Source organism: Sphaerodactylus townsendi, linkage group LG01 (assembly GCF_021028975.2).
Source record: "Sphaerodactylus townsendi isolate TG3544 linkage group LG01, MPM_Stown_v2.3, whole genome shotgun sequence".
Taxonomy (NCBI): Eukaryota; Metazoa; Chordata; class Lepidosauria; order Squamata; family Sphaerodactylidae; genus Sphaerodactylus; species Sphaerodactylus townsendi.
Window position 1 is genome coordinate 153,239,386 of NC_059425.1, and position 23,618 is coordinate 153,263,003.

The 23,618-nt window shown below is 45.0% G+C and overlaps 1 protein-coding gene across 3 annotated transcripts in view; it reads right to left on the reverse strand.

Moving 5' to 3' along the window:
* KBTBD11 (kelch repeat and BTB domain containing 11) overlaps positions 1–22,637 on the reverse strand; it is a 35,558-nt gene extending 12,921 nt beyond the window's left edge. Inside the window, exons 1-3 of one of the 3 annotated variants that reach the window (XM_048497623.1) lie at positions 22,418–22,637; positions 17,785–17,880; positions 2,308–2,596 (exon numbers count right to left, since the gene is read on the reverse strand). In XM_048497623.1, the coding sequence (XP_048353580.1) occupies positions 2,308–2,332 (25 nt within the window). In that variant the 5' untranslated portion in view covers positions 2,333–2,596; positions 17,785–17,880; positions 22,418–22,637. The other 2 variants (XM_048497618.1, XM_048497631.1) reach the window with 2 other exon arrangements.
* Between the last annotated feature and the right edge of the window lie 981 nt (positions 22,638–23,618).

The following is a 23,618-nucleotide window of genomic DNA, read 5'->3' on the forward strand; positions in this document are numbered from 1 at the left end:
AGCCAGGGTCTCTTCCCCGCCCGCCCACCTCTCTCTTTCCCCCGGGGCGACTTTGCAGTTCCTCCGTGCTTTTTTCTTTTGCTTGCTCAACTGCTCACTTGGCGCTTGGTCAATTTCCGGACTAAGTTCTCGCCCGTCGAACGAGGCGTGGCGGCAACACCAGCAGCGGCTACAGCCGCTCACCGCTGAACTTTTGAACCGCTCCGGGTGTAGCCGATGTGGAGAACCCGGCAGTTTAATCGGAGCAGAGATTGCCTGGGAAAGATTAAAGTACAGGCAAATGTCTCCACTGCTTATCGAGGTGAGGCTCAAACCGACAATGGGATTTTTTAACCCTTTCTAAGTAATTTCCCGGCACTGTGTCAGGATTACACACTGGATCAAAAACAATTATTCCCCGCACTGTCTTTGTCTCCCCTAAATGTTAACAGAAAACTTTTTAATAGGGGCCAAAATAACCAAAGTTCTACACTAAAACAAGTGTAATTCTGTACCCTTGCAAAAATTATTATGCTTTTTCTGGTCTTGAAAAAAAGCAAGGCAGGGACTTTAAGTCCTTGGGTAAGCCTGAACAGCCCTCTGGATTCTGAGATTTCATAAGGGCATAGCTAACTGGTTTAAATCCCCCATAAAAAGAGTACAAAACTGAGTCCTCACTGGGAGTCCCTGCAGATACACTGTCCTCACTCTTGTTAGAGCCTCTGTGCAAAGCCACCGGGGACTAGAAACTTGCTTGAATTCCAGTCAACGACCATGCTCTTCAATATGCATATTAGTTACTGATTTCTAATTGCACATGTTAAAACAGTAAAATACTGTATTATCCTCAAATAAGAATTCAGTCATGCAGTCTATCTCAACACTATGCATAACTTCTGAGAATTAAGCTCAACCTTTGGTTCATGGCTTGTGCATTTAAGTTTAACCACATAACAAAACAGTAGATGCATACATTTCAGTGCATGCCCAAGTTTGTCCATCTCCCACCCCCCAATAATATGTGAATCTTTTACCAGTACTGTAAGGGTTTCCAAGGACAGGTCACACTTCACAGATACTGAAAAGCTCAGTCAGGAATTGCAATTAGCAATTCACTGCTCCACATACTCAGACTCAGCCCAGTTAATGTCATACGTTTCAAAAATGCCAGTTACAGATCCAAATTTTTGTACAGTGACTCTCAGGTCTGTCAAAAAAGCCAGTAGCAAACCAATATTGTGCAAATCCCAGGAACCATCAACTGGGTGCCACCCTCTTGCTATATTAATCTATGGATCATCTATGAATATGGAGGGGGGGGCTGAAAATACACTCCATAGGCAGAATTTTGAACCCTTAGTTTCCCATTAAGTCTGCCCAAGCCTAAGCATTTCCCAGAAGCCCATCCTAGAGATACTACTATTAAGGTTGAGCTGACAGTTGGCTGAGTGATCTTTTATAATTTTGCACAAAGCATGTACACTACTCAAGCCTCTACTATTGGGGCATAACAGAAGAGGAACAGGAGGACTTTTGCTTCCTTAAGTTTGTGTGCTTAATGGCTCAAAGTGATTGTGATTAGGAATTCCTTTCTGATTAATGGTTTTGGTTCCTGCACTCAAGAATACCAGAGACAGTGAAGGGGATTCTTGCTTCCTAGGCAGTTTGATGTTCTGGGTTTCATTTCCATAAGCCACATGGGCAGAGAGGTACAGGAAGTATATTCTTTTTTTGTTAAAGGAGCAGGCTGGGGTCCATTTTTTTTTAAAAAAATTGCAGATATGAAAATCTATTTCCACTAATGCAAACATCAAAAATCACAGAATCACAATCTGATAAGTATTTTAAAAGAAACCATTGTCTCATTGTAATTAGAAGTGTTCAACCAGATAAGCATGTGTATGTGCCATCAAGCCACAGCTAAATTATGGCTACCCATGCAGTCTTCATCGCAAGGAAGGTTCAGCGGTGGTTTACTGTTGCCTGACTGTGTGTTTGGTTGTAGAGTTCTGAGAGAACTGTGACTGGTCCAAGGTCACCTTTATGTGGAGTAGGGAATGAAACCTGGTTCTCCAGATTAGAGTCCACTGCTTTTAACTACTACACCACGCTGGCTCTCTCAACCAGGTGGGGGCAAAGATATATTCAACCTTGAGTGAATTTAGGTAACAATCTTAAGCAGGTCTACTCAAAAGTAAGTCTCATGTTAGATAGTGGGTCTTACTCCCAGGGAAGTTCCCTTAGGACTGCAGCCTTAATCACTTAAAATATATTAACTGACAGCCCATTTGATGATCATAATAATACATTAGTTCATGGTCCTGCTACCTGAAGTTCTGGTGATAGATGGCATCTTTTGTACTCCTTCCACGCAGAGTGCTTGGGAAATGTCCCTTTTTTGAAGATCAGCAACTCTCAACTACAGGCATTCCAAAATTTATTTCTACGGCTATTTCAGTAGAATAAATGAACTGCAGTACTGTATATTTTCAGAATTTTGGCAAAACAATCCCCCATCAAGTTGTCCTTTTTGGTCAGCAGGCTGGCATCAATACTTGCATATGAGCTTCAATTAGATCTTGTTTTTTTACGCAGTCACCATTCATCTTTCTTCCACCTGCATAATAAAAGAGTTTTGAATTTTGCTCAGTTTTAAAATGAAACAATTCCCATGCTTGCATTTTACTTGAATCAACTCTGAAGGGAGCTTTTATGTAACTACTGTAAATACTATAATTGAGTTCCCTTTAATCCCATAAACTGTACATTTGCTCAGGCATTTCTGTTACCTATTATAAGACCCAAGGCTGCAATTCATCGTGTGCGTGTGCGTGTGCGTGTGCGTGTGTGTGTGAGAAACACAGGGCCTATATTCAATTCTGGAAATGCGCAATTAATCTCAGGGGTGTTTCTAGCTAAAACAGCATCCAGTGCTTACCCTGGATGCCATGCTCCCCTACAGCTGCAGGAAAGATCTGGAAAGAAAGCTCCCCCTCTCCCTGGGCAAGCAGAATATGAAGTCAACTCCAAAAAGGCTTGGACAGGAGAGGCGGGTACGGGGATACTCTTGCATGCTGGGCTGATAAGCCTGGGATACAAGATCACGGACCACAAACGCCTCCCTGAGCCTGGTTGCGGAGGTGGGGCTCCAAGCACTTCTCCACTCCATCAGCCCCCAGTTCGGAAGGGTCCCAGAGATGGGTAGAGGTGACAAAAGGGCAGCAGTGAGGACTCACAGCCTTGCTGTCACCCCCCCTGCTTGCTCCAGGGGGGAAGTCAGTGGGAGACCGGCTGAATGTGTCCCATGTGACACTAGAAATTGGCTCCTGGGTCATATGCCCCCTCTATCCCCTTCTAGATGCATCATTGATTAATGTTGTCTAATTTGGGTGGCAATGTGCATTTCTATCAGCATCAAAAGAAACATCCCATCCATTCTGCAATGCTGAAATAAACTCTGTCTGCAGACACACTACATTCTCATCGACTCTGTATTGACTCATCAATCTCTCTTGTTGGATCATTCTAGTCTATCTACAATCTTTACATGGAGTAGGTCTAAGGAACACTTTGTGGATGTAGCATAAGAAAAATAATTGGAACTTATAAAGTAGAGGTCTGAAAATTTAAATCGTTAGATTTAAACTGATGATTAAGTTAATATTATCTAATGTGTATACCAACCCCCGGCTGCCATCCCAGAGACAACACTACATTGAATAGATAATTTAAGCTGCAATCCTAACAACAATTTTCTGTGGTCAGCCTGTGAAGAAAGAAGTGTCTTCCTAGCAGCTAAAAGGTGAGCCTTAAGGGGGGGGGGGGGCATTCCAAAAGTGAGGTACTGAAATGTGGTTTTGTGTTACCACCCTTCTCACCTCTGAAAAATCCTATACATTATTTGTAGCAAGCCTTTTTTTTTCTTTCTACTGAGGGGTGCACACCGTCTCCTAAGATTTTTGAGGTCTGGGTTAGTTTTGAATACCATAAACCTTCTCTCAGTTTCCAGGTGCTCTACAGGTAGCAAATATATACATTTTGGGTTTGCTGCTTGAGGTAAGTTTTGTGGACGTGAATGTGCTAGATAGATGGCTGAGGCACAGAGGTGGCCGAAGTGGGTACCACATCGCTGGGACCAGAGGCGTAGCTGGGCCAGAGTGCGTCCGGTGCGCACTCTGGCTTTTTCGCTGTGTGTGTGGGGGGGTAATCACGCTGGGGGCCCCGTGGCACCCCCCCCCTCTCCCACTCACTTTAGAAAACCGAGCAGGCTGGAGAACAGGCCTTCCTGGGAAATGTAGTTACCACCAGAACAGGAAGGCCTGTTCTCCAGCCTGCTCAGTTTCCTAAAGTAAGTGTGTGTGGGGGGGGCGCCGCAGGGGGGCCGCTGTGGGGGGGAATCACGCGGCACCCCCCCTGTCTAGGCATGGAGGAGGGGACGTGAGACTGGAGGCAGGGGAGATGGCTGGCTCAGAGCCCTTCCCCCATGGCTTTACTCTCCCAACCCAATCAGGTCCTACCTCCCATTACCACATCTGAGTCCCCCACCAGCCTTTTCTGGCCCAGGTTACCTTGGAAGTAGTATGGGAGATATGTGGGCAGTATGGGAGATGTCTGCCACCTAGGCTTGCATACGGCCCACTCACACTCTAGCTGACCTGCCTGCTTTGGAAAGGTAGGGGTGGGGTGTACTTTTTTGGGGGTCTGGGGGCACAACTCCAGAGCTTGCCCCAGGTTCAGATACACTTCTGTATATCAGTGTTGTGGGAATACCACAATTGATTTAGGCTACATTAATGAAACTGTAAGGAAGCAACAGACATGAGGCCTCCAGCAGCCATGAACTATGCTGACAGATTTGGCAATGACACACTCGCTACATCCTGGCCCTGTGCCCCTAATTTAACAAACTAAGGAACAATTTGGATAAGAAATTTTGCCAGGAAGAGGCAGCCTTCAGAGACGGTATTTTGAGAAAGGCTATTGGCCTACTTATCCATTTCTTTAAACATTTCCCAAATTGCCCCATAGGCTACACAGGCTTACACTGCACATTCTTGCAGTATAAGTCTACAGGCCCAAGGGCCAGCTTTCCTGGGCTGGAATGCCGGTGGAAGCCAACTAATGTCAGCCCCACCCTCAGGAATGCCCTGGGCCACCCCCTCTCCTTGCTAGCATCCAACTGAATGTCAGCATCGCACCGCAGCGGCCCCAACATTTCGGTTTTGCTGCTGTGGAGCTGAGAGGGGCCAGCCACTGATGCCTCTGCCCTCTCCACCAGCAGGGGTACCTCTTGTGCCAGTGGAGGGGGCAAATGTGTCAGCCAGGCCCTCTGCCACTGCCTAGGTGCATTTGGTCTTCCCCCATCTGGATTACGCTGCCCAGTTACCACTGATAAGTATCACACTTTTCTGTGCTACATCTTATTTTTGACAACACCCTAACCTTCAAAAGCACCAATCATCAATTTTTGTTCGTGAAAGGGGGACAGATAAAGTATATTTATCTAGGTCTGACCTTGCATACATACTTGTTCAAACAAAATCATTAACACTGGGTTCATGTGTGGGGTCTGTCAAGAACCTGAACAAACCCTTGAGATTGTAGGATGGACGAAGGCTAATAAAGTGAAGTTCAACCCAGACTAAAGTGTGATCAACAGTTAATGAAAAAGCTGCTCAGGGAATGTGGTACCGGCCTGTTCTGGAGGGGTTCTGTAATTTCCCTGCAAAGCAGGTTTTTAATTTGAGAATACTGCTGCATCCTGGCCTATGGCTAAGTCTCCTCCATGGCATGCAGCATCATTAATCAACTTTGACCAACATGCCATTCTTCATGATCTGGTCACTGTGATCTTTGCTCTGATCACATTCAGGTTAAATTAGTGAAAAGCTAATTGAAGACTGTCCAGTCCAAAATGTGGCAGTTAAGTTGCACAAGGGAAGTTGCTCAATAAGACACAGGGCTCCTATCATCCTGTGTTGGAAGACCTGCATTGGCTGGCTATTTGTCACAGGGCTGATAGTTATCTTTGAAGCCCTTAAATTGCCTAGGACCAGAGTACCTCATAGATCACCTTCTCCCATTCTGTCTAGGCCTCATATCTCAGGGACTATATCCTCTGTATCTCCACCCACAGAGATGACAAAGTGTATCTCCACCCACAGAGATGAGAAAGGCAACAACTAGAGGTGGGACCTTTGTGGTGGCACCCCACCTGGGGAATACTTCCGCTAAGAAACTTGCTTGGTGTCTATGTTACAGGGCTTTTATGTGCCAGGCCAGAAATGTTTGATTTACTCAGGCTTTCAAATGAATTTTTGTTCCTTTGTCTTGTCCTCTCCCCACTTTTATATTGTTGCTTAAATGTTTGTTCTTTGTTGTTGAATTTTATGTTGTTCGCCACCTTTAGCAGACTCTGGAGAGTATAAGAGAAATCTTTCAAATAAATAATACAGCCCTCAAGTATTTATTTTAACAAAGACTTAACAAGGATCTCTAAGATTGAAAATACTGCCAGCATCTTCAATTTCCTGAAACCTTTTTAAAAAAACCTTGAACATATAAAATTGTTTACCATACTAGCACTGAAAGGAAATGAAACAGAGTAGACTTTTACAGCAAAAAGGGTAAAATCCAATTACACACTTCAAAGTCGTTCTGATTTCAATGGAAGAAAATTTTTGAACTCTTGGAACTGCTACAGTTAAATCGGGCACAACTGACTACATCTGACTAGATAGTGCTCTGAAAGCACTTCAAGGTGGATATGAAAAGGAAAAAAATACCTTTCAGGGCTTTATAGTGAACTTCAACCTTTCTTTTAAATTATTTTTTAAACCATTTCCTATCTTCAAGACTGAAAATTTCCACATGGGACAGTTCAAGAAGACCTTTGTTTGCAAGTTAAAAGTTGTAGCCAAAAATGGAGTTTTAAGACATGTTGCCTCAACTAGCAGGTGTATCTTGAAGAGCTTAGATAATTATATCCTCAGTAAAAGTGCTTATTAAACTTCTTCCTGACCTCTCACAAAGACATATTACACTTCCAGGATGCTTTCAGTAGTCAAAATTACTTCATTTAAGCAAGTATATGTTTTTTTTCCAAACGAGCCGAACAACCAGAGCTTCCAAGAATAAGTTTTCCTGATTGGAGACTACACAAATTTAGCTGTACATAAGAATTATTTTTAAGAAATCAGGGAACGATCATTTCAACATTTAATAACAGCTTACATTTGACAAATGTGAAAACATATGCTCATGAGATATAAGGAAGAAATATTTGGGGACTGGTGGCCCTGAGGGCCTTTCTCTTGACCACAAGTCATTTTATGCAAGGTGATCAGGGTTGCCAGCTCCAGGTTGAGAACTTCCTGTACATTTAGGGGAGGAGGAGATTGGAGCTTGGAGAGGGGAGAAACCTCATTGAGGTATAATGCCACAGAATCCATCCTCCAAAGCAGCTGTTTTCTCCAGAGGAACTGATCTCTGTAGTCTGAAAGTATTTCAGAGGAACTCCAGGCTCCACCTGAGGGTTGGGAACCCAAAAGATGACACTAATGTACCTTCATGGTTCATAAAGTAGAAATATATTCATTGAGCTGCTGCTGCTCCTTCCCATATGTTGGGATGCAAGCCCATGGCAATTCTTGGTATAGAGTGGGGAGATACAGTTTCTGAGGTACACCCTACCAGTCATGTCCCTATTACTGTCACAGACTTAGTTCAGACTAAAATGGATGCTGAGTATTAAGTCTGGACTTTGTTACTAATGGAGGGGGGGGCTCTGCTCCCCACATTCCTCTCCACCCCACCCCCTAATACATGGCAGTAAACAACGCCTTTCCTGAAGGATTTGCCATTGCAATCTGGATAACAAAAGCCAAAGTCTTGGAAACGCCACAATTATCCTCTAGCTCACAAGGGGTATGCAAGTGTTAATCTGCCTCAACACAACCACCTTTCCCGAGTCCTTTCTTCTCTTCTAGACGATCTAATCATAACTTTTCCTGTCCTACTACCAAAGAACCATCAAACCTTACTTGGAATTGGAATGCCCTGAGTTGTAAATTCATCAACTCTGCCTAAAACTTAACTTTACGATATATGACTTAGAGAGTAAAAATACAAAATATGAATAGAAAACACCATGAATGTATAAAATTTTGTTTTTCTTTTCTTTTTTTTACTATATTTTTCTTAGAAGCGGAGATGAGATGTATAGTAAGGGTCAATGGTTAAACCTAAGTTTTGTGTAAGGAAAGTTGGAATTTTTTTTTTTTACTGAATTTGGATAAAATTATATAAAGTGTTTTGCTTATATATTTTGGAACCAATGTCATATACCCATGGTGGCGAACCTTTGGCACTCCAGATGTTATGGACTACAATTCCCATCAGCCCCTGCCAATTGGCCATGCTGGCAGGGGCTGATGGGAATTGTAGTCCATAACATCTGGAGTGCCAAAGGTTCACCATCACTGTCATATACTAATGCACAAATAAAAATTAATCGGACAATTGCAAAAAAAGAAAAGAAAAGAAAATCCCTGAGACTTAAGAATTGGATTTTCCCTGGGCCTGACTCATTTGAGCCATTTTCCACAGTATGGTTTTCTTCCCCCTTTGTCCAGGAAGGCTGCCTTTCTTAACCATTGCCAGAGGGCTAAATTTTCTTATATCAAGGTCTCCCAAGCAAGGGACCCTCACCTTTTGGTTCCCGAACTGCCTTTGTTCAATTCCTATGTGCCTGACGTCACCCCTCTCCCTCTGTATCCAATGCAGGCATTTGATGCTGCCTCCATGGACTTTTCTTCTGGAATTGGTAAATATCACCCTCCCTACAATGACCTCTACTATTCCACTCTATCTTTCACCTCTATCTATATCCTAGGCTCTTTGAAACTCTGTGTGTGTGTGTGCGCACGCGTGCGTGCTCTTTGCCAAACTGTGTGTACCTTTTATTATTTTTGTTCTTTGGTACAATTGATAAGTTTCACTTAAGTACTGGTTTCCTATGGCTTTCTAAAGGGAAAAAACCCTGTAAAACGTAGATGGAAAAGATCCCAGTTACTTGCCTTCTCACGGTGCAAGGTCTGTCCCCACTAATTCCCCAACCTATAGTGGGACAGACCCCACTAATTCAGGAAACACATATACAACGCTGTGGCAAAACTAAGACCAAATTGGGCTGCATCTCACATACCATATTCTCATGTTTCCTTCTGAAAATTTTCAACTGCATAGCCTGAGTTTTGGAATATTTGTTCCAACAGATATTCTCTGCTACTGTGTTCAGTTCATTATCCCATTATGTATCTGCCTGTGTCAAGAATATGCCTGAACCGATTAGGCCATTCATCTTATCAGCTGTGGCACAGCTCAAGGCAAAAATATGACACTGTCCCACTCTAGATTACACATATGGTGTCTTAGTGTGCCTACATGTAGTGTGGTCTGTTGGTGAGAGTCAGTGTAGAGGTTGGATGGTTGATTGTCATTGGAAATATCCAGTGGCTTCCATAGATAACCATGGGGCAGTCACCTTCTCTCTTAACTTAAAGCATGGATTGCTGTGAGGATGAAATGAAGGGAAGGACTATGTACAACACCCTGAGATTCTTGAGGGACAAATGGAGCAAAACTGTGAAAAATCACATGTTTCTCAACCCACAGAGAAGAAGGCAAAGTACACCCACCACATATCAGATGTGAGCTACTGCCCTCCTGTTCCCACCAAGCCACAGACTGCCTGTTCGGCTAATGGAATCAGTGCCACAGTTTAGGCACTTATTAAGATAGCTTAATGCAATTAACTACTCAACCAGCACCATGGTCATAGAGTTGACCTGTCATTTTCCCAACATGTTATGAAAGAATGAAGGGGGCTAAACAAAAACAGTCTCTTGAACTTTACCAAAAAGTACATTAGAATGGAGCTCTGAAGTGGCATAGGAGGTTAAGAGCTCGTGTATCTAATCTGGAGGAACTGGGTTTGATTCCCAGCTCTGCGGCCTGAGCTGTGGAGGCTTATCTGGGGAATTCAGATTAGCCTGTACACTCCCACACATGCCAGCTGGGTGACCTTGGGCTAGTCACAGCTTCTCGGAGCTCTCTCAGCCCCACCTACCTCACAGGGTGTTTGTTGTGAGGGGGGAAGGGCAAGGAGATTGTAAGCCCCTTTGAGTCTCCTGCAGGAGAGAAAGGGGGGATATTAATTCAAACTCTTCTTCTTAAATAGGACAATAATGATAGATAAGATGGTCTGAAAACCCTTGATAATCCTTAATTTTACATTTAAGTTAAACCTTGCTTGAAAATGTAATCATTGATGTGATTTAACGTATCCTGGGAAGCTGGGGAACAGTCTTTCTCTGCATACTTTCTTGTAATACCCTGGTTGAGGGAAGAAGTTAATAACCAGTGTATATTGCCACTTGGCAAAGGGTTGTGATTGGTCAGTCTGTATGTCCTCCCAACTGTGTGTGTCTGTTTTGCTGAGCAGAATTTGGGGATACAGATAAGGCTGAAATGAATGCCTTTCCTTCTTCCTGTGTCTGAACTTTTTACCTTTCAGCTTTAATCATAACAAACATGGCATTTGAGTGTAGAACCATTTCAGCTGACAGCTACAACTGTCACAGCATTAAACAGGCACTGGTGGTCTTGTTTCACAGTGCAAAACATCCTCTTGTGAAGTAGTCTGCTCTAACTTCAGAACTGTGCCAACAGGAGGTGGCAGAATTTTTTATTAAGTTGTATTGACAGTGCAGATCTGCAGGATTTCATCAGCTGACCTCTAAAATAAATAGAGGTTTCTTTTAAAAAAAAACATCAAGTCAGAGCCAGGATTCTTTCTTTTTCTTTTTTCTTGTTTTGCCTAAATGACCTTGTTATTTTCTTTTTAGGAAATGTGAGCTCTGTAAGTAATACATTAAAAATGTTGTGGTTGAACTTAGACACTCTTAGTGAAAGTCTGTGCAAAGAAATAAGGAATTACAAAATCTAGGCAATAACCAAGAAATAAGAGATCCTCAGCAAAACTGTTCTAATTTAAACTGAGAGATGCAGGCAAAAGGGAACTGCAGTGCAGAGTGAAAATCATAATACAAGTATCAGTATTATGTTTGCTACTCCACAGCAAAAAATACAAAATGCAAGGAATGAGAAAAGTGAGAATTTGCCATTACTGACCAAAGAACGAATGTAAGATACTGGATGACTTGAATAGGATAAATTCCCACACCCCCACTGGGTGCATGTTCTCTGACCAACTGATGCAGGCAGTGTTCCATATTCTGCAATAATTTGGAGAAGGTTAGCTCTAGTTGTTATCTGATCTCTCTAGGGCCCCTTCCACAAATGCAGAATAATGCACTTTCAATGCACTTTGCAGCAGGGTTTTACTGTGCGAAATAGCAAAATCCATTTGCAAACAATTGTGGAAGTGGACTGAAAGTGCATTATCCTGCATGGGTGGAAGGGGCCTAGCTTTGGTGGGATATACATCTGGAACCTTATAGCACATCAGTTCAAATTTTCCAAAGACATATTGCCAAGCAAGCATTCTTATATCCTTGTTCACAGGTAATAGAACAGTGAACGTGAAGTCAAGGTTCAACTTAGTAGTTCCATTCTGTTCGCTCCTTTATTCAAAACCGGCGCCAAGGCAGAAAGGAATGTAGGAGCAAAATACTGACCAAGCATTTAAAATCTGGGCATGAAGTGACTAACTGCTTATACTAGCAGAGAGACGCATCCATTTGTTTTACATGGAGGAGGCAATCCCAGGGTAGGAGGAAATTATCTCACAGGCAATCCCAGGGAAGGAGGAAATTATCATGGAGATGGAACCCAGACTGGCCCTATTACTCATCCACACGTAAAGCAAAGGCCATTACTGAGAAAAAGTGGGCCACCTGACTCATAGAAGACTGAGCAGATGTCCTCACTGTTTGTCTGCAGGGCAGGCAGCAACAGCTCTTCTCTCAGCCTTTGCTTCCAAGAAAACAAATCCTAACTCTACAAGCAGTGCAGAACTAGGACTGTAATTGTAATCCCAAACCAGAGTGCAGGAATTCAGGATGGCACTGGGCAGCAGGTCATCTGTTCTCTCCCAGTCCAACCTCTGAAAATTTTTACCTCAATTTGGGACCATCACAGGATCACTCACATGTTTAGACTCCCGCTGCAAGTTGGCTCTTACAGAGGAACTAGGATCTATGGAGGAACAAGAACATTCATCCCCCCCCGCCCCTCCCCCCCTATACTGGTAACTTGCCCCAAAGGCCTCCACACATTAAGGCAGAGCTAACAATGGCTCATAAAGTATTTATCCTTTTCCCAAGACCTGATCTTTGCTCCCCACTTGAAGATGCAAATAGTCAGGCAGCCACATCACAACATTTGTTTGTATTGATAGGATATGCTGAGGACTTTTAATTGGCTTTCCACCTTTTTTTAAAGCTGTCTTTCTAGTCTGCTTCCAGTCTGAGGACTGTTTCATGGATGTTTAGTGTGCTATTTTATTTGTGGCTTTTGTGTCTTAATATTGGCATTTCTTGTGTTGCTTTATTTTTGGTTTTCACTTTATGAGCCACCTCAACCAGATCTCTGAAAAAATGGCACATTCTATATGTTTCTTATAGTTTTGAATTTATAAGATATAAGTGTTTCAACATGAAGAAAAGGGAAATCATATATTCATGATCTGCATCCAGACAGGCCCAGCACATCAACTTCTAAACAGAAAGAGAAGTATCAAAGTCATCCTGTGGACTCTAGAAGTATATACACAATCAATTGATTCTGTTCCATAACCTTTTCCTATCTGTTTAATACACTTTATCAAAAGCCCCTATCACCTGAGCCTGCAAACTGCTCTATCTACCTTCACTCTCTCCCGTCTGACCCTTATTGTCTTATTTCCTCCATGAAGCTCAATGCTTACTGGGCACATACAGATACAAAAATTACACTAATAATTCCTCTTCACCTAGCCCACTTCTACAGAAACAAGTGCCATCAAATGCAACCAACTTACAGCAACCCAATCAAGGGGCCTCCAAAACAAGTGAGAAGCAGAGGTGGTTTGTCACTGTCTTCCCCTACAAAGTCTTCACAGGTGGTCCCTTATCCAACCCTGCTTAGCTTCCAAGAGCTGGAGAGATCAGGGTACACCATGATGCCTTCCCTCCACCATGATGCCTTCCCTCCACTATGCAGTAGTGGCATAGTGGTTAAGAACAGTGCATTCTAGTCTGGAGGAAACGGATTTGATTCCCCGCTCTGCCACCTGAGCTGTGGAGGCTTATCTGGGGAATTCAGATTAGCCTGTACACTCCCAAACATGCCAGCTGAGTGACCTTGGGCTAGTCACAGCTTTTCGGAGCTCTCTCAGCCTCACCCACCTCACAGGGTGTTTGTTGTGAGGGGGGAAGGGCAAGGAGATTATAAACCCCTTTGAGTCTCCTACAGGAGAAAAAGGGGGGATATAAATCCAAACTCTTCTTCTTCTTAAAATATATGGAATGAGAAACACCAGACATTCAAGATGGATTCAGAAAAGGAAGAAGTATAAGAGATCATATTGTGGATTATGTTGGTTGGTGAAGCACACAAGAGTTTTTCATAAGAAAATCAGCTAATGTTTCATAGATTACTGCAAAACATTTGTCTGTATGAATCACTTTGGTTTAAAAAGAAATGGGTGCGTCACAACATCTAATTGTTTTGATGAGCAAGACAAGACTATTGGGGCAAAATAAGGAGAAGCAAAATGAGTTCCGATTGGCAAAGGTAGAAGAAGAAGAGTTGGCTTTTATACCCTGCTTTTCTCTATTTTTAAGGAAAAGGAGTTGGATTTATATCCCGCTTTTCTCAACTGCAAGGAGTCTCAAAGCGGCTTACGAACTCCTTCCCTTCTTCTTCCCATGAGAGATACCTTGTGAGGTAGGCGGGGCTGAGAGAGTCCAGAGAGAACAATGACTAGCCCAAGGTCACCCAGCAGGCTTCATGTGTAGGAGTGGGGAATCAAACCCTGTTCTCCAGATCCACTGGTCTAAACCACTACACCAAGCTGGGTCTCAAAGTAGCTTACAACTACCTTCCCTCCCCACAATGGATACAATAGGTGGGCTGAGAGAATTCTGAGAGTTGTGACTATCTCACGATCAGCCTGCAGGATTCATGTGGAAGAGTGGGGAATCAAACCCAGTTCTCCAGATCACAGTCTGCAGTTCTGAACCCCTATGCTACATTGGCTCTCTGGGAAGCTCAGCATTAAGGTGCCAGACAAGGATGTGTTTTTTCTCCCTATTGCTTTAATCTAGATGCAGAATATATCCTAAGGAAAAGTGGATTAGATTTAGATGAAGGTGGAGTTAAAACTGCTGGAAGGAATATTAACAATCTGGGATATGCAGATAACACCTCATTACTGGCACAAAATAGTGAAGACTTGAAACAACTGATGATTATAGCTGAACAGCAAGAAAACAAAAGTAATGACTTCTGAGGAATTACACAACTTCAACCCGATGATAAAGAAATCGTTCACGATTTTCTATTTGTTGCCTCCATCATCATCTAAAAGAGAGACTGCAACCCAGAAATCAAAGAGACTGGGAAGGCAGCCATGAAGGAGCTACAAAAGGTTCTTAAGCATAAGGATGTGTCACTGGCAATCAAGATCAAGCTAATTCAAGCCTTAGCATTCTCCATTGGTATCTATGAATTTGAAAATTGCACTGTGAAGAAAGCTGACAGGAAGAAAGTTGACTCATTTGAAATTTGGTGTTGGAGGACAGTTTTATGGATACTGTAGACTGCCAAAAAGACAAATGAGTGTGTTTTAGATTAAATCAAGTCTGAACTCTCCCTAGAAGCTAAAATGAGGCTATTGTACTTTGGTCACATTATAAGAAGACAAGAGTCACTGAAAAAGACAATTATGGTAGGAAAAGCAGCAAGCAAAGACGATATGGGTTGATATGAGATGCCAGCATGAGATTATAGGAGTTGATTCAATCAAGGAAGTTAGGGCCCTCAATTTGTGAGACATGAGAAAGGTTAAGTCATAAATTCATAGGGGTCCCATAAGTCTGCACTTAACACACACACACAAACACACACACAATTTGCTACTGGAAATTTGAACTTGGAATATATGAATCAGTTCATCTTCTAGTACATACACATCTTCTCTAGAATTTTTTTCACAGTGATTCAGAATTTAATTGGGTGGGACAGACTCACTTGCCAAAGAAAATGACTATCCATTGCATAAACTACAATCTGCCCATAATATAATTATGGGTATAATCAGGGACCAAAGAAAGATCGTAAAAAATTGTCAAGTTGTCTGTTATCTTCAAGGAACCGGCATTACAGTAAATCAGTGGATTCCCAAATGTTTTGAGGTGGTTGTCCCCTTGGCTTCCAGGTCACATCCCTAGTGCCTCCCCACACACCTCTTTCTTAGTTTGAGGTCTACTGCCAATTCAACTTCTAACACTGTAAACACACATATGTGTTTTACAAATAAAACATGACCTAAGAAAAGTAAACCAATGTACATGACAAGTTCTCAAGCCTGCCTAAAAGCTCTCAATCCGGGCTGGCAGAAACCCTGCAGCCTGTGCACTTTTTTTGCAAAATAAAAATAAAATAAAATTGCTAAGCAGAAGGGCATTGGGGTGAGAGAAGTGGGAGGGATGCCTTGAGGCCCCATTAGGGATCTGGGGGACCCAAGAGGCCACCAACCCCAGCAGCCCTTCCTCAGCCTGGGTCAAAAACATTCGGCATAGAGGGAGTATGTGCTTTCTGTAGGGGGAGGGGGAGACAGCTACGTAGGCCTGACCCTGTAGGGCTTGGTGTATATGTGTCAAGCTCGTTTCCTGCCGCTCCTGCCCAGTCTGCCAGTCACCATAATCCCAGTCTGCCACAGGAATCTGGCCTGAGCATCTCGCCTCCCCCGGCCGCCATCACTCCTTCCCATCACGGCAGCCAAAACCGCATGGGCTGGGCAGCTTCCAGTGAGGGTCTACTTGCCCACCTCAGGGGCTGCTTCACAGGGCTATAAAAATGCCGCCTCTTCTCCTCCCCCAACCCCTCAGCCAGGGATCCTTCCCCACCCCTGCCTCCCAACCTGCTCCACAAGCAGAGGTGCATGACAGAGGTGCGAAACAATGCTTCTTGGGGCAGGACTACCCTCTTTGCAAAGGTTGTTGCCACTAGATCTGGGCTGCAGCACTGGTGTTCTATCCCTAGAACCTTTCACCCACCAGCTGGCCCAGGAATCCCTGCGATGTCACCCTACTGGCCCAAAATTATCTGCCACCCGCCTACTTCCCAACATTCCTCACTGCCCCTCTTGATGTTTCCACTGTCCCCAATGGGGCAGTAGCACGCACTTTGGGAATCCCTACTGTGAATGACTTCCAGCAGTTTCTCCTGATTATAAAACAATAGGATAGTTACAGGCTCCACTTTGGTTGCAACAGCTCTATAGATCCTGTATCTTTTAGTGAGATCCTAAATATGTGTTCTCAAGAGTAAGTCATAGGCTGAATTTGCATATACCAATTTATCAAGCAATTACAAGTGGCCATGGAGATAAGTGAATTGCAATCACATTTCAAACCTTTGTTTTTCACAATATATGATCTCAGCCTGAGTTCAATGAAGTGTGCTCCAAACTTAATAAAAAGGTTTAGAATTTGCAAACTTACTGAAAGAAAAATTCACAGCTTTTCTAAAGTCTAATTTTAGCTTCTGCTACTAAGGCCTCCCTGGATTTTCTCTTAAAACAGAATAATTTAGGAATTCTGGCAAACTGCACTGTGCATGCTCGGTAGATTTCCATTCCCCTGTGCCCTCTGTTTACATGGGATTATTTTCTTCTGAGGTAAAACCAGGGCAGCTACAAATGCTATATAATCTTGCTTTCCTGTAGGGGTGAATTTCCTTCACTTAAGTATAGGTATGAAATGCCAGTGACAGATCTGATTCCTGTAACTGAAAATCGAGGAATTACCGTATGTGTAGGCCCATTACTCTGCAAATAATTTAATATGTACATCCCTATGCAAATTATATTCAATTGCCTAAGTCATCTTCCCCTGTGGTGAAACAGTGTCTCTGGCTTTACTACTCTCTCTCTCTCTCTCTCTCTCTCTCTCTCTCTCATTCTCTCTCTCAACAGAACTACAGTTCCCAAGATTCCCTAACTTTACACAGTTAAGAAATGCAATCAAGCTACTAGGGCTACACCATTTAACTGAGTGAGGATTCTTTCATCACAAAACTGTTACAGACTATTAAGGTGTTTCTTGATTAATCAAGAAGCACTTGTGATTAGTTTGAAAACAGGCAGTTATATTAAAAAAATGCAGATGGATGGCATCACCTCACAAGAGGCATCCCCCTTACCCCATTCTCTGATATATGAGAAGTAATGCCTTTGTTTTTTCCAAAAATGATTCTTGCTACAAGTAGAGTTGCCAGCCATCAGGGGGTGGCTGGAGATCTTCCGTTATTACAACTGATATCCAGACAAAAAGAGATCAGTTCATCTGGAGAAAATGGCGCTCTGTGGCATTTTACCTCACTGAAGTGCATCCTCACCCCAAACCCAACCTTTTTCAGACACCATCTCCCAAAACTCCAGGTATTTCTCATCCTGGAGCTGGCAAACCTAGCAACAACATATAAGCTTATAATCTAAACGCAAAGAGCATTTTTTTTCATTTTGCTTCCAGTGCAAATGTTAACTGATTAATTCATCAACAAACGTGATTTACTGACCATGATTTCTTCAATTGGATGGACAGTCCCAGTAGCTATGCTCTGAAGGTGGATTTAGTTGACCATTCATAGCAGTTTAGAAATTCACCACAGCACCTGAAAGATTAACAGTGTCAAATGTAGGAAAGTAGTAGACTGAGACCCTACCTGCTGAGCTTCTAGGAGGTTAAGAGCTCGTGGTAGGAGGTTAAGAACTCGTGTATCTAATCTGGAGGAACCGGGTTTGATTCCCAGCTCTGCCGCCTGAGCTGTGGAGGCTTATCTGGGGAATTCAGATTAGCCTGTGCACTCCCACACACGCCAGCTGGGTGACCTTGGGATAGTCACAGCTTCTCAGAGTTCTCTCAGCCCCACCTACCTCACAGGGTGTTTGTTGTGAGGGGGGAAGGGCAAGGAGATTGTAAGCCCCTTTGAGTCTCCTACAGGAGAGAAAGGGGGGATATAAATCCAAACTCTTCTTCTTCTCCTCCTCTGGTTGTGGTGGGTTTTCCAGGCTGTGTGGCCGTGGTCTGGCAGATCTTGTGCCTAATGTTTCACCTGCATCTGTGGCTGGCATCTTCAGAAGTGTATCACAGAGAGAAGTCTGTTACTCCTCCTCTGTTCCTAAATGCTGGACATACATATGAGCTCAGCTGGCTCCAGGTGTTTTGGGGGGTGGGGGCACTAAGAAAGAAATCCTACAATGAGGCCCCCAACCCAAAGTGTTTCAGAAGTCCTTAACCTCTGCCCTTCTCAGCACATGTATACACGCCCATTTCTACAGTGTGCTATCTCTCTGGGGTTAAGGGAGAACAAGATATTATCCCACAGACCTCTGTGACATCCCAGGGGGCCCTGAGGTGATGTGGGATGAGATGCTCTTGTGCAAAAATGCTATGATTTATCTCAAGAAAAAAATGGATATTATCTCAGAGGCACCTTCAACATCATTCTCATTTTCTGGTGGGACAATCATTCAGAAGGTGCAGATCTCTCACGTAAGTGCTCTACTTCCTTCTCCCAGGAGATCCTTCCATCAGGAAATGGGAGGCCATCCCAGAAGCAGAGGCCTTTCCCCAAATCCCCTGCTGGAGGTCCTCCAAAGTCACCCAGCAAGCTTTCATGGTAGAGGGTGGGTTTTCCCACTAATTAAGATCTGCATAGGCATGAAGAGTATGAAATGGGGTGCTTTCAAATTAGGACTCTCCACACACATACACTCAAGGGATACAACAGTCCTATTAAGAAGTTAAACAAGACAGATGGGATTGCACAGCAGAGAACAAATATGGCTGCATAAACACTAAAAATTTAAGGAGCATGGGCCAGTCACAGTTAAGCAGCAATCTTACAAGATAATGGGCGGTGAATCCTGAAGGCACTTAATGTCAGCATGGTACAGTCAGTGGTGGGATCCAAAAATTTTAGTAACAGGTTCCCATGGTGGTGGGATTCGTAGCGCCAATGGGGTGGGGCGGGGCACAACAGGGGCGTGACCAGGCATTCTGGGGGCGGGTCATTCCTGGGCGGGGCTGTGGCAAGGACGCAGTTGCTGCGCCGGTCCTTGGGCGGGAAACAAATGCACGCAGGCGCAGGCTGCCACGCACGCCGGTGCACCTTCTGCTAGACCAGGGGTAGGGAGCCTTTAACAATCAAAGAGCCATTTGGACCCGTTTTCCACGGGAAAAGAAAACACTTGGAGCCGCAAATAATTTTTGACATTTAAAATAAAGATAACACTGTATATATTGGGTTTTTTTACCTTTTACTCCACTCATTCTGAGAGGCGCATGGATGCACCCGCCCTGCAGGGCGGGCAAGGATGGGGCCAGCGGCTCGGCCTTGCCGGCCGCCGGGAAAGCACCCGCCCCGCTCGAACAAGGCGGGTGAGAGGGGAAACCTGCGGCACTGCCCAGCCGGCCGCGGGCAATTGGTGCGCCCGCAAGGATGAAGCCGGTGGCTCAGCCTTGCTGGCCGCTGGGAAAGCACCCGCCCTGCTCCAACGGGTCGGGTGAGAGGGGAAGCCCGCAGCGTGGCCTAGCCGGCCGCGGGCAATTGGTGCGCCCGCCCTGCTGCCTGCATGGTGGGCAAGGATGAAGGCCGCGGCTCGGCTTATGGAGCCGCAGTGGAAGGGCAGAAGAGCCGCATGCGGCTCTCGAGCCGCAGGTTCCCTACCCCTGTGCTAGTCTGCTTCAAGTTCTGCGCACTACTGCTGAGAGGAGGGGCGTGACTAAGGCAAAAATCACATGGCAAAATCACCAATTAGTAACCCCCTCTCAGCACACACAAATAATTAGTAACCTACTCTCGGGAACCTGTGAGAACCTGCTGGATCCCACCTCTGGGTACAGTGGTTAGAGGAGGATCTGAGAGACCTGGGTTCAAGTCCACCCTGTACCATGAAAGCCTGCTGGATGATTTTGGGCCAATATTTTAGGTTAACCTGATTCACAGGGTTGCCATGAAGATAAAAACAAAGGAAGGAAGATTGTAAACTGCTTTGAGTCCCCATTGCGGAAACAAATCAGGGTACAAGAAGTAGTGGGCTAGCTCCAGGGTACAAGAAGTAGTGGGCTAGCTCCTATAGCAACTCTGCGGCGCACATGGTGAAACTTTGCGTTGTCAGAAGATACATGTTCTGTGATTAGTGGAACAGATTTGTAGAAGCGGAGCCAGCAGTATTCTTTACATCTTCAGAGGCAGATGACACTTCAACATAAACAAATGGTAGAGGAGTGTGACTTAAAGGACTTGCAATCTAAGTTTCAGCAGAGGAAGTGAGGGGTGGGGCAACAAGGAAAATGTATGAAGAAATTATTCAGAAGGGAATGGGGGGTTGCTGCAAAAAGTTAATGGTTCGGTTAAGGAAGGAAGGGGGCAGAGTCATAGCTGTTCTGGGGAAGGAGTTCTACGAATAATGCAGCAAGGAAAAGAGAGTATTTCCTTCTTTCCTTGTCCCATACAAGTCTTTAAAATCAATTTAACGTTTTTTTTAAAAGCATACACAGTTGGATCAAAGCATGGAGATGTGAATATAATCCTTCTTGCAAATATCTGTAACGGCACCTCTCCCAAAATCAATTTTTATTTCCTTGGAGGGCTTTCCAAAAAGCCTATAAGACCAAGCCAATTTAGACCAGTTTGCATGAAACCTTATTTTCAGCCCACATTCCCTAAGGATCGCTAACCACCATGATGCGAGGCAATGTTTACTGAGTAACTCCATGATGGTTTGGTGGTTTTCGAAAGCAAAGACATTTCCTAATAAAACATTAATCGCACAACAAAGGCTTCCAAGGCTTATATCGAACATAATTTTTCACAATAAAAAAATCCTTTGGGAGAATAGTGCCCAATCACTTAGCAGGCCACAAAGGGATGGAGCTCAGGATGAAAAACCCACAAAAATAAAACGAAGCTTTGCAGAGAAGAATATGCTCGGAGAGCCTGCAGTCCTAGTGTGCTGGCTAGGCAGTGAAGTGGATTAATCGGGATTGCGGGAAGAGAATGAGGCGAAAACATGATTAGAAGTGACACAGTTCTAAATCTCCCTTCACACGCACACATTCCGGCTGGATCTCTCCCCCCTGCACGCTATTCTTTTGCAATACCGCTTAATTAGCCGTTGCATTAGGACATCTTAGACAGATTAAACCATCGTTTCTCAGAGGATCCAGCAAATGCGGAGCGCCCACCCTTTCCAAACACATTTGAAACACATCTGAAACGAGCTCCTCGAAGCAAAGCAACAGCAAATGATAATAAGGATCGTAATGCAAATTAAAGTTTATCCCTGCCTCTCGTCGCCTGCCTGTTTCCTGGCGTCTCTTCTAACAGGGTAGTCTCGGGCCCTGGCGAGCCGTAAAAAAGGAAAGGAGGTCTGTTTGCAGCCCGAGTCACGCCAACCAAACAAGATGCATCCGTTTCTGCACAAAAGGAGAGCTCAGAGCCATGCAAGCCTCACCTTCTGCTAGACACCCCAGCCGGTGGGTCTACAGATCGGCTCCACCCGCCGTGCCATCGCAACAAGGAAGCCCTGCGCCCCAAAGCCCTCGCCTCCGCGCCAAACGCTGCTTTGCAGCCCACGCGCCCGGGGATGCTCCTAGCCGGAGCCTGGCGACGCAGCGAAGCCCGGGCGAGAGCAGCCAGCATCCCTCCCTCCCTGCCTTGGCGCGGAGAAGGGGGACGTCCCTGCCTGTGACTGGCTCCGAGGGCTGCGCGGGAGGGTGCTTGTGCGGGGCGGGTGCGCGTGCCAAAGAGCGCGCGCCACCGCCGGGCCCGCCGCACCTGCGGACGGCTGCGTCTGGCCATCCGGCTGCAGGGGGCAAGATTGCTGGGGCGCTGGGCAGGGAGGCCTTTTGTTTGCAAGCGCTGCTGCTCGCTGCGCAGCCTGGGCCACACTGAGCGGCTTGATGACCCTTTGTTCTGGGGTGCAGGGCGGAAAGGTGTGGTCGATGCGGTGGCCCGCTTCTCCTGCACTTTAAAAATGCAAACAACGCACACGCACACACCCTTTTTTCTTTTTTTGAAACGGGGCTTTCTTTTCCTAGGCTGAAGAAGAATCCTGCCCTGTGCCTCCAAACCCTGTCTTGCATTAGAAAGGCGGGCTTCTGGGGGCCCACACCCGTGCCTGAGAACAGCAAACACTGTAAACCTGTTGCTGCCTAGTAGGACGCGAGGCTTGCTTTTCAGCCGAGGACAAGCTCGTCCTTTCCCAAGGCAGCTGCAACGCCCCAGCTTCCAAAGACCAGCTCCTGCAGCTTGCTGATTGCGGGACACCGCGGAAGTGGGGCCAGAGGTCCGAGTTTAGCCATTCATGGGGATGCCGCCCCCCACGGCCAATGCAGCACAGGATAGTGGCGAGGTCCCCTCGGCCTCTTCCTCCCCATCCAAGCGGCGCGCGTTCACTCTTGTTCGGAACGGAGGCCGCAGAAGCTGCGGCTGGCTCCGCCCCGCGAAGGCAGGAAGAATATACAAAAAACAACAAACCGCAGGGCAGCGGAAAGCCATTGTCATCCTTTCTGGAAGTACAATAGCACGTGGCTGTGAAAGAACAATAGGAGTGTGTGTGGAGGGGGATGTGCTTGCGAAGTGTCGTGCCAGCATTCTTTGGCCACGTGCAAGGGCAGCTGCAGGGAATGGTGATGTTCCAACCATGTCATCCCTTCCTGATAGTAAACCAGAACTGAGGAAAATTGACTGGACTTGGACATCAGAAAACAACCGGTAGGGTTCAGTGAGTATACACACACAACACAGGATCCAAGGGCATATTCTCTATCTGTCTATCACCTGGAGGCCCATAAGGAGTTTCAGAGGGGGGGGGGGGGGATGACAACTGGGCAATCACACTCTTTACCCCAGAATCTATTAAACTCTGAAGCTTGAGCTGAATTTCCCTCCCTCTCTACTGACAGTTGTTCTCAACATTCCCTGGCCTCAGAAGAATATTTAGGCCTCATCAGATCAGGTGAATCCATCAAGCTATATTTTTTGCACACTTGAGCAACTAGTCCAAATAGAAAACTTGCCAGGTTTTGTGACTTTCACACCCCACGCAGGGGTTGACTGGATTACTGCTATACACAGTGATGTATCAGTTTCAGAACAATCGTTTTACCTGACTATAATACATCAGAAACACAGCAATAAAAGTATTAATGGCTAAAACATCACATCAGCAAGCATAAAACCTGTTGAACATAAAACGTGTTGAACAGCTTCCAAATTCCTGGTGATGGTTGAAATTGTCATTTTCTACATTCAAACAAGGAGAAAACTTCTTTGAGTGCCCTGCTCCAGCTTTTCCCAGACAAAAAAAAATACCTCAAAAGGATGGCATCTAGAGCATCCAC